The following is a 17,514-nucleotide window of genomic DNA, read 5'->3' as shown; positions in this document are numbered from 1 at the left end:
TTTTTTTTTGGTTGGAAAATCAGGAATGTCTTCGGATTTCAGTGATAACTCGCCTTCCCCAGCCAACACCCCTACCCCAGAAACTAACCCTACTCCTACCCCTATAACGAGTACACATTGCCCTGCTCCGAAGCCCACACAGGGCAAGAAACCTGTATCTATAGTTTGGCAACACTTTACCAAACTAGAGGGTGGGGACCCCAACAACCCACAAACTAAATGTAATCACTGTGGGAAAATGTATGGATGTCACTATAGGAAACATGGTACATCCCAGCTGAAGGTCCATCTAGAGGAACAATGCAAGAAGAGTCCAATTTTAAAATCCTTAGTAGAGAATGGCCAATCTAGACTAGATTTTAAAATGGCTTATGGGAGTAGTGGGGCTGGGGGGCCAACATTGAAGGGGTATACGAAGTATAACCCCAATGAGTGTAGAAGGAAGTTAGCTCGTATGATTATCATGGACGAGCTGCTTTTTCAGTTTGTGGAGGGTAAAGGGTTCCAAGAATTTGTCCAAGAGTTAGAACCCAGATTTGTACTTCCTTCTCGTCACACCGTGGCAAAGGATATTAAGAAGATGTACCTTCGTAATAAAGGTGTTTTGAGGGGCCAACTCGCGGGTTTGGTAGTTTGCCTCACTACCGATACTTGGACTTCTATCCAAAATATGAATTACATGTCGTTGACTGTGCATTTTGTTGATGCTGATTGGGTTCTGCACAAAAAGATTATTAAATTTTGTCAAATAACTGATCATAAGGGTGAGACGATTGGGAAGGCATTGGAGGCCGCAATAAAGGAGTGGGGGTTGGAAAAGGTTTTGTCTGTGTCAGTTGATAATGCGTCGTCTAATGATGTCGCATTGGGATATCTAAAGAATTATCTTAAAGATGCAAATAAGACATTCTTGGGTGGTGAATACTTGCATGTTAGATGTGCTGCACATATTTTGAATTTAATTGTGATTGAGGGGTTGAAAGATGTTGATGACTCGGTTGCACGAGTTAGAATGGCTGTGAAATGGGTGAGGTCTTCTCCTTCTAGATTGGAGAAATTCAAAGTTGCTGCAAAGGCTGCGGGCATAACATCGAAGAAGGGTCTTTGTACTGATGTTCCTACCAGATGGAACTCAACCTTCTTGATGTTGGAGGCGGCCCAGGAATATAAGGCAGCCTTTCAATTATTGGGTGATGAAGACATCCAATATGTCAAATACTTTGATGAGCATGGGGGATCACGAAAGCCTAATGATGATGATTGGGTGGTAGTTTCTACTTTCGTTGATTTTCTTGGATTATTTTATGATGTCACATTGAATATATCTGGTTCTTTGTACCCTACATCCCATGGGTTTTGTCAACAAATATGTAGGGTAAAAGAAGAATTAGAAGATATGCGTAGGGGTTCCAATGAAAGGATGAGGGGGATGGCAAGTTCCATGATGCTAAAATATGACAAGTATTGGGGAGATTTGACTAGAATGAATATTTTCTTATATATGGCTGTTATTCTTGATCCCTGTCTGAAAGTTTCAGGCTTGTTATATGGGTTGAGACTTGTTCACGATCAGGTATGGACTGACATTATTGGTGAATTGGCCCGAGATACCCTGAAAAAATTGTATGACGAGTTTATGGCAATTAAGGGTGGTACTACATCGAAGACACATACACCGACCCCAACTTCTTCTACAAACATCGTGACCGGGCCTCCTACAAAGAAGCGCAGAATGCCGTGGACTAAGACCCTCGCACAGAATCCCACACTAGTCCATCAATCTACGGAGGTCGTTTCTGAGTTAGACAACTATTTGTCAGCGGATATGGTCCAAGATGATGATGATCATTTCGATATATTAGGATGGTGGAAGAATGCCTCAAAGAAATATCCCATCATTTCTGAGATTGCCCGCTGTATTTTGGCCATCCCTAGTAGCACCGTTGCCTCAGAGTCAGCCTTTAGTACCGGAGGTCGTATATTGGATCCTTTCCGTAGTTCATTGTCTCCTACAACTGTAGAGGCATTGATATGCACACAGAGTTGGACGATAGGAAAGGATATTCATGTTCCGGATATTTTAGATTTTAAGGAGACCGATGAGGGTGGTGATCAGTCTGGATTTGGACCACCTGGTAATTATTTTTTATTTTATTATTTTAATTTTTTTATATTCATTTCCATTTCATCGTTATTAATTTTAATATTAATTTTTGTAGTAACACATGAGACGTCTAGCACCTCTGCAACATAAAAATGTGCTCAAGCCCGGGCCGCCCCAACTGTCACACCCCTTGACTCAAAGACAAGCTACAGCTGACAAGCCTCTTTAGAATGATCAATTTTTAATGATTTGTAAAAATTTTGTATTCAATAATTTGTAATGTTGATACAATGTCCTTTGGACACTTTGATGTTTGTAATTTTGTAATTGTTTAGCCTTTCAATTTTGTAATAGCTTAGTTATTATTATTAGTTTATTACGTATTAAACTCTTAGACATAACACTTTTTTTTTTCTTTTAAACTTCGGAAATTTTTTTTTTCTTTTTTACTTATAATTTTATGGGCTGAAAAATGAAAATGGCCTACAAGGCATTTTTAACTTGTGGGCCATTTTGGCCCATTGCTGAGATTTATGGGCCCAAAATGGCCCATTGCTGATTTCTGGACCCAAAATGGCCCAGAAATTGCTTCTGGGCCCAAGGCCCAAAAGGGGGGTGCGGGGGGCCGGACGAACTGGCCCCCCACCCCGTACCCCGTCATGCGGGACGGGGTACCCTGCCCCCGCACACCTGAGGCGGGGGACGGGGGGATTTTCCCCATCCGCCCCATGTGCCGCGGGGGGGGGCTACCCCGCACCGTATGGTGCAAGTAGCACCCCTAATTAGGATGCCTAGTTTCAGTAAAGTCGTATTTGTAGAACATGCGCGTATCGACGTAAATTATAATCTACCAAATCCGAAGTTCAAGTTTTTTCACGGCTACCTCAGTTGTCACTACAATTTCTAAACGAATTTTAAAACTAACCTTACGGTGCCGAAAGCGGATGCTCATCATTCCATTTCATATTTATATATTTTTAAAAGATATAATTTTTTTAATTTTTATTTTATTTTATTCTTATTAAACTAATTCTTATTTTTTTGATTCTAGCACGTTACGATATATAGTCTTGAAATAATCATTATTTTGAAAGATTCACACCCATATATTTTGAGAAAACAAGACTATCAATATCAATAACACTGGCATCCAACATATTCATAAAAAAAATAAAAATAAAAAACACTCAAATCTGAAACAATGCTCAAGCTCATGGTTTGAACTTTTAACATGGCCTTATGAATCATTTCTCCCAATTTTTTCACAGTAGCATCCTCCAGACATTCTCTTCCCCAGCAAGAATGGACGACATGAGGAAGACATGGAGAGATTATAACCTGCGCAGCTAAAGAACCAGAAAGGGTGGGTCTAAATGCTCAGACTATTTCCACTTTCCCTCCTCCCATTCAATTTCCCACAACTACAAGAATGGTATTCTTCTGCTACGAACTCATCCCATATTGAAAACTCACCAAAATGCATGCACTGTGAAGAAAGCGCACCACTGCAAATATAGCCATGAAGTGAGAATTCAGCCATGAGTCCATATATAACTGCCCATGAGAGGATTGGACCACGCCTTTCACCTTTTAGGTACCCTTCATTTCAAATACAGCCATGGAGTAATGAATTCTACTTTTTCAACGAAACGGGAAAGATGAAAATTGAAATATATTTGGTGAAACTTTAATTTGAAAAAATAAGTAGACAAAACAAATTAAAGAACAGAAGAAATAAAAATAAAAGAAGTATCAACTTTAGGATTTGCAAAAGCTATAAAGCTTCCATTAGTTCCATTTTTCATCTGCATTTTAGATCTGTTCGGAAATTGATTTTCTTGTGAAAAAAAAAAAGATATACCTGCATTGTGGGGCAGGCCGTGCAATGTGGAGGTGGACGTCCGGCGTCGACCTGCGACGGAGCAACACCAGCTGCTGCTGACAGAGTGGATCTTGGCCGCTTAGCGTGGAGCACTGTAGCGACGTCAAGTTGTTCGATATTTGGGTGATAGCACCTATGGTCTGGATCGTGGACAAGAAAGATGTAAACATGAGAAGGCAGATCACAGAAATTAATATGGGAGCTCTTTATGGTGGTCAGCAGGGACTCTGTTGGATCACATGCCTTTCTCAGCGTTTCCAGCAAGGTTGGATATGGTGGGTCCCATCAGTGTTATGTGTTTGTCAACTTTGAGCCTTTGAGGTTTTAGGGATCATTTTTATGATATTAGTAATATAGTCGTAGAATGTACAAACGTCATGGCATGATTATTTTTAAAAAAAAAATAAGGTTTATGATTAAAAAAATTAATTTTTTTTCATATAGATCTCATATTAATTCATTTTTTTAAAACGACTGTGCGGCGCTTGCACAACTACGACTGTCAATATTATTTCTCTTTATTACATATTGGTGCATTATATATAGGGCTGAGAATCGGACGGTCTGGATCGGATAAACCAATCGGACTGGTCCTGTTTGGACCGGACCGAATTGGGACCGGTCCGGTCCGGTCCAATTTTTAAGGGACCGAAAGTGTTCGGTCCGGTTCCGGTCTGGAGGTTTTTCACCTCGGACCGAATCGAATAGAAATTAAAAAAAAATATATTTATATATATTATTTATATAATAGTTGTATATAATTAATTATATAATTATATATGGTATAAAAAAAATATTAATAGTCTAATATAGGCTATAGTTATACTAATAACTATAATTAATACTATGTATAGCTATATAGTATATTTATCACTTTAATTAATATAATTTAATTATCACTATACTTATATTTAATTAATATATATAAGTAATTATAGTTAATACTTATATAATTATACTAAAGCACTAATTTACCATAACTAATATTACTAATATATAACTATATTAATGGTCTAATACTATTATAATTTATATAGTTATACCAATCATAATAAGTTAATAACTAAATCACTAGAAATATAACTATATATATTTAGTATGAATGTATTATTATATTATTTAATATATAACTATAATATATAGTACTAGTATATATTAATATATTATAAGAGTTATAGTATAAATATAATATATAAATTATAATATACTAAATCACCATAACAATATAACTAATACTAATATATAGTTATACTAATAGTCTACTATTATATAGTTATACTAATCACTATAATTAAAACTAATATATATCTATACAATATACTTATATAATTGTACTAATATTATTAGTCTATTATATAGTCTAAGACTCTCAATTCTAATATAGGCTATATAGTTATAACTAATACTAATATTTATCTTAATACTAATAATGTAGAATATAGTTATATTAACTAACTGATTCAACATAACTAATATTACTAATATAATATAGCCAAATTGAATTACTAATACAGTTATATAGTTATACTAATCATAAATTCATAATAACTAAATCATTATAAGTCTATAACTATATATATTTAGTATCAATGTATTACTATATTATTTAATGTATAACTATTAATTATAATATATAGTACTAGTATAACCGATCAAAAAAATATATATAGTACTAGTATATATATTAATGTATTAACATATTATAAAAGTTATAGTATAAATTATAATATATCATATATTTGTAAATTTATAATAGTATTAGTATAGTTAGCTTAATATGTAATATGTTAGTATTAAATCACTATAACTACATAGAGTATTAGTAATAAGAGTATTACTATTATTTAATATAGTATTACATATAGTATTACTATCATTACATATAGTTATTAGTTATAGTATTAGTACTAGTATAGTTATTAGTACTAATAAACTAATAGTATTAGTTATTAGTATTACATATAGTTACATATATAGTTATCACTATTACTATTATTACATATAGTTATTAGTTATAGTATAGTTATTATTACATATAGTTATTAGTTATAGTATTATTACTAATAGACTAATAGTATTAGTGTATTACTAATATATATATAATAGTATACTATATGTATATATATTAAATATATCACAATATAATTACATAAGTATTAAACAAAATGTCATTGGATAATAATAAATAAATAAAAGTCAATCGTGGACCGACTGGACCGAATAGGACCGGACCGGACAAGTCCTGAGGGAGTTCGGTTCGGTCCAGAGTGAGAAAATTCTGGACCGAATAGGTCCGATCCAGTCCACAAAACCTCTTCAAACTGAACCGAACTCATCCCTAGTTACATATGTGTCTTAGGTGTGCAAAAAATTAAGACCGGTAAATAGATTTTCTATTTAAAAATTATGCAAGGAAGGGGAAAAGAGGATGAAAAAACTATTTGAAAATGGAGAAAATCTTAAAACAGGATATGATGACTAACCCTTTTTTATACCCTCCAATAAGGGATGGACACTTAATAATATAATTACAACATAATTGATCTTAGATAATTGAATGATCTCTCATCATTTTCTCTCCGCTCAGTCGCTCAATCCGTCTCTCTTTCTCTTCAAGCCCCCTCTTCTCTCCTCAAACCCGTTGCGATGGAGTATTGGAAAGGCCCTTTGCTTTGAAAGCTCTAAATCTTGGACAACCAAAGAAAAATGCTACGGCTCTAGGGCATTTTCCAGTGAGACATGGTTGAGAGTTGTGATCACCCATTAAATTTTGCTTGCTGGTCATTGCTTTGGATCTATTTCTCAGCATAACTCCCTCGTTTCAGATAGTCCTCGGCGCAAAAAAATAATAATAATAATAATAATAATGTTGATTTGTAGTGTCTAATAAGAACAAAAAAATTTTAGTTTTAGAAGTTAGACAATGAATTTACAAAGGAAATGATGCATAGAAAATATCAAAGATTTACAATTGAGAGCATATATGTGATTCGAAAAGTCTATCCATCATCCGGTTTCCTTTTCCACACACCACACTCCTGACGTGGCCAGCTGGTTCGATTCACACGTCACGGTTTAGAAATGAAATGTAAAATTGAAATCCCTAGCTCAGTTTCTCCCGCTTTCAGTTTCCCTCTTCAGACCTCTCAGCTTTCCCTGAAACAACGAAGACGGAGCGAGGCCTCCCGAGGTTGTGCCTTCATTCTCCCCCCATACCCATTACTTCAACTACGGTTATGGAGTCAGGCGAGCAAGGGAAAGACCCAGACGCAGCATGCTTTGTCACCCCGAGGCCAACAACCCCAATCCCCTTCAGTCCTGAACCCTAGAAATCACCCCCTTCATTCCCTACATATATTATTTCTCACCCCGACGCCAACAACCCCATTCAGTCCCGAACCCATAGAGATCAGCCCCTACGGTCCCGTCGCCCCCATTCTTTCTCACCCCGACGCCAACAGTCCCCTTGAGTCTCGAGAAATGAGCGCCTTCAGTCCCGAACCCTAGATAATTGCCCCTTTAGTCTCGAATCTGTTCTTACCTTCGAACTTGGTGACTTGAAGGCTAACCGAGACGCTAGACCGAATCTTCGAATCAAAGGTAGGTTTTTTTTTTTTATACAATCTGTGTATCTTGGCGTGAATGCATTTCTTCTCACTCTCACCCCTTCTCTCACTCTCAGCCGGTCTATCCTTCAGACCCAAGCCGCTGCAAGATTCATCCTGGAAGGTAAGTTTTTTTGAAGTCTAACCTGAATAGTTTTAATCTTTCTTTTGTATTTAGAAATTAAAATTATTGGGTCGTTTATGCACCTTATTGTTTAGAAAGTGTTCTGATATTTATTTGGGTTCTTGTTTTTGTACAATATATGATAAGTTAAAATTGTTGTTGAAAGTGGTTTGGAAATTCAGTGTTTGGAATTCAGTGTTTGGTATGAAGATGTTAGTTGCTTATCAATCACAGCTTGGTTTATGGAGGTCAGGTTCATATCTTGTAGTAGTTTAAGCTGTAGATCTATCCCCTTAGTACAGGGGATGTAAGCTTATCCGAAATGTTAAATGAAGGTGGCTGAACCAGTGTGAGTAAAAAAAGTTTTTTTAGCTTTTAGCTAGCATAGATAGAGTATTCATTATTATTGTATAGTATTTTACTACCTTGATATATATGTTGGTGATATGTCAGTTATTACATTAAAAGTAGCTTTTGGTTTACCCAAATAATGAGGTTGATACCTAATATAGATAAAAAGTTTCTGCCTTAGTGATATTCTGTGCTTTGGTCTTGCAATTGGGTGCTGATATGAAGTTTGTTCTCCTGCATGTGCTTGTCAGAAGTAATATCATATGGACATGGGTTTAATCTTACCTCTATAAATTATGTTATGTCTACTTTTTTGTCTATGGGAGGGATTGAATTCTCTGTCCTTTAAAGGTTGATGGGTGATGGTATCATTGTATACATCATGTGTTAATGGATTAAAGCGTCGTGGTTTTTACTGAAACTTTTATTAGTACGCACAATAAATTATACTTTGAATGTCGAATGGTGGCAATGGTGGGTATGCTGAATGTCTAAGTATTAATTTTTTGGTTTGTTTTTGTTCCATTGGGTTGCCATTATCCACATAACAAGTGGTTGTTAAAATTTTGGGTCTTCGAGCATCCAAGCAAAGAGTGAAGGTATTCGAGCATGCAATAATAGTGGGAACTTGGCATTTGAAGTATATCAGGACCCATTTCTTATGTGCTACAACTGCATTTTAATGTTTGTGTTGTTTATAATTAATATATTTGTTTATCAATTTCTGGTTTGTTGATGGATTGCACCTGAGATTAGCCATGGCTGAAGTAGTCATACAGGCCTAGAGTTATGCCACTGTTATCGCAGTTATGGTTTAATGATTTTCGCATCTCGAGGGCCATGCTACCCTGAATGTTTATGGCTTTTTAGGCTTAAGGTAGCTTGATTAAATTTTTTATATGCACATACTGTTTTGTTTTCCAGCATGCATCCAAAGCTTGCAGACTCTTAAGGTTCTTTATAAAAGCTTTCTCATGTTGACCATTAGTAACTGGTATTAAATTAAATCGCTTGAATCATCATGGATGAGTATTTACTCGACAAAAACCGTAGCAGGTATCTCACATTTTGTTATGCTGTCACTCTTAGCTCATGCACACTCGATTTGTATATAGGTATATCTTATACAAAATATGGTTGAATAATATATTACAACTTATTAATAAAAGTAGAATAAAAATTATTGTCTTTTTAAAAAAAATAGGGGGACAAATAGACACTGCAGAAAAACAGAGTAATAATTTTATATTACTCATTCTCTTGTTTGTTAACCATTTCGCTGGAGCCTTAACAATTTCTCTGTAGATCTGATTTTGTCATTGCTATATTGAAAATCCTCCAACCAAAGAATGTGTATCCTTGGTCTGAATTAAAGCCTAAGGATTCTTCTTCCACTGTCCAACAAACATGGAAGGCACAATGTTGTATTCTGTAAGAGTTTAGTTCTGATTTAATATTCATCCTCCTAAGTGAAAACCAAATAAATGCTCTTCACACATCATAATTACGTTTGTTGGATAGTGGAAGAATATTCATCAATGCTTGCATTTGAACGTAGTAGTTTTGTTAGTCCATGCTCAAAACTAGTGGACTTAAGACATGAAATGGTTGATTAAATAAAATCAACCTCTGCTTTAATACTATGATCTTAAATAAAATTACCTCTGCTTTCATACTATCTTAAATAAAATTACCTCTTAAATAATACTATCATTTAAATCAATACCAAAAAACAGGGTACATAACTTAAGTGAGGTAGGAAAGAGATAAATTACAAATTCTATATTTATAGCTACTGAGCCTCAGAACAGTTATAAATTATAAAACCAATATTAGCTGGAGAAACCACTATTTGAAGTTACTGATTGGCACATAGTAGCAACGCTAAGCTCTAAAGTCACCTACTAGATCCCAATTTTAACTTTGTACTTTGACCCAAACCGGTAGTTAATTCATTTCCAACTAATATCCGTATGGCTCTAGCAACTGCCTTTGCCAATTAATTTGGAATTGGCACATCCTGCCAATATGAACTAGAAGTGATCTTCACACTTCACTCATATTTGCTCACGGCTTCAATTGGAACACTCTACAAACCTGACCCTTGGCCTCACACAACCGAGGAGACTCACTCTTCCTCAAAGGTAAGTTTTAACTAGAGTATAGACTCAAACATCCGAATATGGCCTTGGACTCATGGGCTCCCTTTTACAGTCCGATTGAGGTCGGTGAATCAAAGCTATAGGAAAACCTACCTTCCATGTCACAACTCTGTGAGCATCTCCAACCCACTGTTCTCTATTGTCCCTCACCTTCCACAATTATAAAAACAAAACAAAAAAACAACCAATAATAAAAACAAAAAAAACCTGCTTATATACCCTAATTTGCTCTATAAATTTATAAACTTTCACTGAACATCTCCAACCCAAACATAGTCTGGAAAATGGAGAGTTAGATAGAGACAATTGCTAGACAACTGAATTTATACCCGCTATGATGCAAAAGTTTAAGGACAGCAACGAGATCCTGCAGTGAAATCGGTAAGATTTACTCACTTCGCTACCCATTGTATACTATTAACTGCATGATGATTGAATTTTACCTGCGTTTTGTTGTTAGCATTTTACGCATGCAGCTACAACTGCATTGATAGTTTTGGTATTTGTCAATCATCATCTAGATCAACTATGGCATCAAGTCAATCATCATCGTGTGTACTGAATGATCTTGAACTTGACTCGCCAAGTTGTTGGTGTGGTTTGAAAGCGCCATTAAAGATCTCCCGCACCCACAAAAACCCGAATAGGAAATTCTATGCTTGTCCAAATTTCCAAACGGTAATTACTCTCCAACTTTTCCAATCATATTTTTATTGCATGTACAATAAGTTATAGTAATTTGGATATTGGATTTCTTTAATTGTACACAGGGACAAACAAGATGTCAATTCTTCGTTTAGGAAGATATACTGCAATCAGTACTACGTGAGACTGCCAACAAGACAAGAGAGAATGAACTTCATCTGAGGGAGGATGCTGTTTTGTTGCGTGAATATGAAGCCCAACAAGAAAATGACAAACTAATAGAGAGGGAGACTATGCTGAAGAATCAAGAAGACGAACTCGGAAGAAGGATGGCATTGAATAGGATTGGGCGTATTTTGTTGTGTATGTGTTGGATTGTATCTCTTGTTAGATTTTTTGGTTGGTTCTGAATGTGTATCCTATTCGATCTAAATTAGTAAACGTAGTTGGTTATTGGGATTGAATTCTCATATTTTTCTAGCCTGTAAATGCTGTTTTGGAGCTAGGGATAATTTTTAGGCTTTGGTAAGATTTTTGTGTATGAATGTTGTATGCATTGACAACGTTGGAAACACATATTGCCAAGTAGAAATTCTGAAACATTGCCAGTGCATTGTCTGTAAAATGGACATACTGTGTTAATGTTCAAGCCCAACAGATCCGGTTTGTATGGATTTTTGGGGTAAATTTTGGCTTTGATACAGATTGTAGTGGACGGATATTTTAATTTTTAGGTATGGGAAATGTATTTTTAGCACAACTCTTCCGGAAACCCCACCCATTCCGTCTTACACGTTCCATATAACCAAATACAGCATTGAATTAGACAACTTCAAATCAAAAACTTGTATTCTCAACTGGAGATGTACAAGACTTTAATTTACCTAAGCAAACAAAAAATAGCCAATGGATATTGGAATGTTGCAGCGTGAATTCCTCAAACCCTGCGTCGTAACGAAACCAACCTCAAACACCAAAAGGAAAGCAACATCCCAGCCAAAAATTGCAAATATCAGGATCCAGCAATATCAAAATAAAATAAAAAATAAAAAAAAAATTCTGGTTTGCCAAATATTAACTACAAAAGTACCTAAATCTTAATCTCACTTCCCCTTGAATGGAAAATATTTATGTTCACTATAAAAGGACAAAACATACTGAATAACCAACATGGCAATACCTCTTCTTTCAACGTGAACATAAAAATTAGCTACATAGTACCTGTATATACAAACCAATCATCATACAAAACTTCTTTATTGCCACAAAGTGTCGAAGTAGTTACAATACCCGTACATATATGAAAGCTCTTCATCATTTGCTAACAACGATGATAAAGTAACTCAACTTTATTATTAGTGGAACTTCTAATAACCTCCATACAAAGTATAAGAGCAGTTACAATAACAGAGCCTCTTGTAAAAAAATCAATACATCATGTCCCCTCCACTCCACCCAACTAACCAACGATGGAAACCTTGCAAGCTTCCTATACGCAACAACATTGCAGCACAATATCCCTTCTTAACATATGTACACAAGCATTTCCATCTTCCTGCAGAACCTCATTATATCCAACAACATGGAAGAGAACCTCTTGAAATTTGTGAGTACACGACCAGTTACATTAACATGCTCAACATAAATTCCAGAAATATCACCACCAATCGCTAGCAACATTCTTCATCAAATAAAAATAACAAAACCAGTTCAACGTTACACATGGTTTTTCAATACCTGATGCACCACGATATGCACCTATCCATCTAAGTTGATCGTGGATACATGCACAATATAAGTTAGCATTCCCTATCATTATATAAATTCCATAAAGTTAATATCCACTTCATATACAAGTGTAGTTACAATATCTATTCTCCACTCCCTATACATATCCATTTACTCGAGGTATTGGCGCAACTTTTTCAATACCTACTGTACAATATAGTCACAGGATGCATTTACAAAGGTCACTATACAAAATCCCTCCAACCATACCAAGCTGACGGATACCATGTGTAAAAATACCTCTATTTCCAGACCTGTACAAATTGATGACAGTTGATCCGGATCAAAAAGCCACCCATTTCCAAAAACTGCAATAATAAACCAACATTACCAAATTAGCATGCAAAGAAGAATTACAACAAGTCACAATAACAGAACACTATGTAGCAATATAAAAAATGTAACATGCAGAAATATTCAAAGCACGGTGGATCCCAACGCAAGCTTGTGTTTTCCCCGATAAATATAACATATAGTGTCATTGGTATGTTATGTTTCACGTCATAATGGTCGGAGCTTCAGATAATATTCGCTACACTCCCCACAATTCAATGCAAAGGTAGAAGACTAAGATGATGATGCTCATCTCTCCCCCAAAATACAACACTGCATGTGCACAACCATAAAACTGTTAAAGGCTGGAAAATCATGTACCCAACACCAAAGGAGTTCCTGGATGTGCCAGAGGAAATTGGATTATATATATGCATAGAAAAAGGATAAATTAGCAACTTCCTCTTCTAATTTCCTTACCCACCCAGCAAATGCATTCTTGCACAATAAATGCATTCGTTGACAATAAAGCATACTGAATGGAACTGGATGTAATGGAGTAGTAATGGAGCATATGGGGGAAAAAAACATGCACTCTCCAACTTCTGGTTACTTTCTCCCGGTTGCAAAATTGGAGAAAACTTACCTACAAGTAGCAACCATAGATACTGCAAACATTTGTGAAACTAGTAACCAAAATTCTGTTAGTGTATATGCTAAAGTCCATGGGGCAAGATTGGCGTAGCCTAAAGAGATAGCACAATGATTAAAATTAGTATAATATATTGATTGCTCTTGCATTGAGTATGGGAAATATAGACCCTAAGTATATACATAATACCTATGCTCAAACCTACTCAGTGGCTGGAGGTGTTACTTGTGTTAGATTACTACACTGGGTTGGGAGCACAACCTCGTCAATACCACCTCCAACTTCTTTTGCTGGCTTATGATGGCCAATTTGCTCTTCCTCCACAAATATTCTCCTATAAGTCTAAAATGGAAAATAGAAAATTACCCATTAGGAAGAAATCAGCTGTGTACGAATAGAAATTCCTACACATAAAAATGAGAGATATTTATGCAAAAGTACCTGTTTCTTCTTTCACTTCCTCCCAGCCTTCTCGACCATTGGGACCTTTCTTCGAGTTGGTGGTCTCCCCTTCCCACGAACAACATGTGGACTTAATATTTTCTTACCTCTATCGGCATCGACATTCGATTTCAACCTCGTTGATCCTGACTCAGCCTGTAATCCTACGACCTTCTGCTCAAACTCTTCCAACAGCTGAAAGAAAGAACTAACATGCTCATCATTCCATGGTACACGTCTCACAAATCTTAGACATCGTTTAACAACAACGTCATGCCGCCGTGAATCCGTATTGCCCCGACAATCATCATAGCTACTCTTAACCAGCCTATAAGATCTCTTTATGTCTTTCCTCCATCGATCTAAGACATATTTATCTGGCACGTGATGAATGTACTTCAGTTGACAGACTTTAAATGCATGCCTACAGATAATCCCCCTCATTTCAAACAGGCCACAAGTGCATTTAACTTCGAATTCCTCTTCATTCAAGTAAACGTTGTATTTCACAATTTTGGTTTGTCCATCGGGGGTGGAAATCTCTTCGAGCACATCGAAAGTGGAAATGCTGCCTTGTGTGCTGACAAGCGAAGGGTTACATAAAAGCATCCCCCAAACCTCGGATTGAACCTCTTTAAATTTAGCATTTGTACACAATGATTGAAACTGTCTCTCAACTTTGAATGGCGAAACACATGGGATCGTTTGGTTACACGACTGGAAATTAGCTACCGTCTCCGTCTCCACCTTCTTCCTCAAAGTATTGTCATATTGATTGACAAATTCTTTCAACGTCATACCGGAATGGACATATCCGTCGAAGAAGGCGTTCATGCTCTCAGACCGCTGGGTAGTGCTCATACCTGCCCAAAATACACCTTTCAAATAAACAGGTACCCAAAAAGACCTCTCTGTGTACAACCCCTCCAACCATGCATTTCCCATTAGGCCATACTTATGAATTAGCTGCTGCCACTTCTCCTCAAATTCATCACAAGTCTGTGTGTCATAGACTGCATTCTGAATGCTGGCCTTCAACCCTGCGTCGTAATCACCGTGGGATCCCAATTTCTCTGGCAATTTCTGCATTATATGCCAGAGACAGTATCTATGCCTTGTTTGCGGGAATACAATGTCAATGGCATTCTTCATTGCACGGTCTTGGTCTGTTATGATAGCTTGGGGTGCCCGTCTATTCATGCATTCTAATCATGCTTCAAACAACCAAACAAACGTACTTGTATCCTCGCTTAAAATCAACCCTGCCCCCAGGAGTATGGACTGTCCATGATGGTTGACACCAACGAAGGGAGCAAACGGCATTCCGTACCTATTTGTTAGGTACGTAGTATCAAAAGTGATAACATCTCCAAAAACCTCATATGCTGCCTGATTTCGTGCGTCAGCCCAAAACACATTCCTGACTCTAAACTCATCATCCACATCCATGACGGACACAAACCCATCATTCATTTTCCTCATTCTCGTAAAGTAGTCATTCAGTGCTTCACCACCCCCTTTACCCATTCTTAAATATCTGGCTTTGTCGATATAATTCCTGCAATCTTTCTCTTGGAACTCCAAATTCTCAAACCCCCCAGCTTCAGTCACAAGTGCTTGGAAATTTTTATTCATCCGAATACCCGCTCTGTCATTCAAGTCAAGCATCCTCTGACTGTATTCATCTAAAACTCTATGAGATCTAAAGAATCTAGATTTCTTTGGGCTAACAGTACTATGGTTGTGAAGCAGCTCAACACTGGTCAACACCCATTCACCATTCACAACCCAAGCATTTACTTTTGCCTTACAATCGGTTTTTGTCGTTCCTCGGGGCTTAGCTAAATTACTATAGCTAGGATAATATCTTCCCCCACGTGCACAGCCAATCGTCACATATTTGGCATTCCCATCTAGATCTCTCTTTGTCCGTTTGATAATAACACCAAAACCCTCTTGTTTGGCATATCGTTTGTAATACAGCAAAACCTCATTATCAGATGGAAATTTCATACCAGCTATTGGAGGGTCAACTTTCTCATCATCATCTGATAGATCATTTATCCCCTCCGCATCTGGCGATATATTTATGTCCGGTTCAGTTTCTGAAAATAAATGGTTACTAATATTAGGTTTCCACAATATGGCATGGGATCTTAACTCGTATGAATAAACGTGTACCTCCAACATTTATTTCAGTTGCGCAATGTAGGTAGGGGGTACTTGGTCCGCATGGTGGCATTGTTGAATGCTGTATTTTCCTTACTGTGTTAATCAGTAAGGAAAATACGGAGGTAGAAGAAAAAACAAGGGAAATAGATTGAAGTAAACTACCTGAGTTGTATTTTCAACTCATCTCGACTCATTAGGATTACTCGACGTAGGGGATGGCATGGTTGGTCCAAAGGGTGGCAATGAGGAATACTGCAGTTACCCACAAAGTTGCACTGTGTTAGAATAACTGAAACCCATGCACGCACTAGTCTAACGGAAAATATCCTTCATGGGAAATATAAAGTTACAGCAAAATAATGAAGTCAGCCACCTGCGTCGAATCTTCAGCTCGTCTCAACTCCTCAGGAATACTCAACGGAGGGGATGGACATGGAGGTGCAAAGGTTGGTTTTGCGAAGGGGGGTGGCATTGCAATATACTGCAGTTACCCACCCACAGTGTTAATATATCAAACACACGCACGCACAAAAAATAAATAAAGAAGATAATTAATTAAATAATAAAAAATATTAAAGGTCAGATTGAGGTGAACTACCTGCGTGGTTTGGGGTTCACCTCGGCTGAACTCCTCTGGATTACTCGACAGAGGGGATGGTAACGAAGGGACAAATGGTGGCATTGCGAAGGGGGGTGGCATTGCCACATACTGCAGTTACCCAACCCACTGTGTTAGAAATGCTCCAAACCCGCTCCCAAACCATAAATTAAAAATAAAAACATATTTAATTAAATTCAAAAAGATCTTAAAGATAAGATTGGTTGGTTCACTACCTGCGTGGTGTGTTCACCTCGGCTGAACTCTTCCAGATTACTCGCCGGAGGAGATGGCAACGAAGGGACAAATGGTGGCATTGCAAAGGGGGGTGGCATTGCCACATACTGCAGTTACCCACCCCACTGTTAGAAATGCTCCAAACCCGCTCCCAAACCATAAATTAAAAATAAAAACATCATTAATTAAATTCAAAAAAATATTAAAGATGAGATTGAGGTGAACTACCTGCGTGGTATGTTCACCTCGGCCGAACTCCTCCGGATTACTCGACGGAGGAGATGACATCATTGGTCCAAAGAGTCGCATTGGCACATACTGCACGAACTCTGACTATGTTATAAGAACCCAAACCCACGCACGCACTAACCCCAAAATTTTTTTATAAAATGGTTGCAAGATCCAAATGAAGCCTCCTACCTGGTTTGTATCTTCATCTCGACCCAACTCCTTTGGATTACTCACCATTGAGGATGCCAT

The 17,514-nt window shown here is 37.0% G+C and overlaps 2 protein-coding genes across 2 annotated transcripts; both read right to left on the bottom strand.

Annotated features, from left to right (window-relative positions):
- Nucleotides 1-3,473: 3,473 nt before the first annotated feature.
- Nucleotides 3,474-15,179, bottom strand: LOC122306188 (protein FAR1-RELATED SEQUENCE 6-like). The gene is made up of 7 exons (XM_043118626.1): nt 14,073-15,179; nt 13,829-13,928; nt 13,585-13,680; nt 12,902-12,969; nt 10,322-10,378; nt 3,966-4,126; nt 3,474-3,609 (listed from the first exon to the last, which is right to left on the bottom strand). The coding sequence occupies exons 1-7, from the start codon at nt 15,177-15,179 to the stop codon at nt 3,474-3,476; spliced, it is 1,725 nt and encodes a 574-aa protein (XP_042974560.1).
- Nucleotides 15,180-15,236: 57 nt separating this feature from the next.
- Nucleotides 15,237-17,514, bottom strand: LOC122306187 (protein FAR1-RELATED SEQUENCE 5-like). Its single transcript, XM_043118625.1, has 4 exons — nt 17,455-17,514; nt 17,034-17,141; nt 16,818-16,908; nt 15,237-16,132 (listed from the first exon to the last, which is right to left on the bottom strand). Exons 1-4 carry the CDS (start codon nt 17,512-17,514, stop codon nt 15,237-15,239), a joined length of 1,155 nt encoding a protein of 384 aa, XP_042974559.1.

Source organism: Carya illinoinensis, chromosome 4 (assembly GCF_018687715.1).
Source record: "Carya illinoinensis cultivar Pawnee chromosome 4, C.illinoinensisPawnee_v1, whole genome shotgun sequence".
Taxonomy (NCBI): Eukaryota; Viridiplantae; Streptophyta; class Magnoliopsida; order Fagales; family Juglandaceae; genus Carya; species Carya illinoinensis.
Note: the sequence above shows the minus strand (reverse complement) of the source record. Positions and strands in the feature narration are given on the sequence as shown.

Coding starts and splice junctions, on each gene's coding strand:
- LOC122306188 (XM_043118626.1), bottom strand. CDS start 15,179: ATGAAGAATGCCATTGACATTGTATTCCCGCAAACAAGGCATAGATAC. Junction 13,681..13,828: donor GGTTGTGCTCCCAACCCAGT/GTAGTAATCTAA, acceptor CTATCTCTTTAG/GCTACGCCAATCTTGCCCCA. Junction 10,379..12,901: donor GTACAGGTCTGGAAATAGAG/GTATTTTTACAC, acceptor TAATTGTGGAAG/GTGAGGGACAATAGAGAACA.
- LOC122306187 (XM_043118625.1), bottom strand. CDS start 17,514: ATGGCATCCTCAATGGTGAGTAATCCAAAGGAGTTGGGTCGAGATGAA. Junction 16,909..17,033: donor GAGGTGAACACACCACGCAG/GTAGTGAACCAA, acceptor GGGTAACTGCAG/TATGTGGCAATGCCACCCCC. Junction 16,133..16,817: donor TCCAGAGGAGTTCAGCCGAG/GTGAACCCCAAA, acceptor ATTTATTTTCAG/AAACTGAACCGGACATAAAT.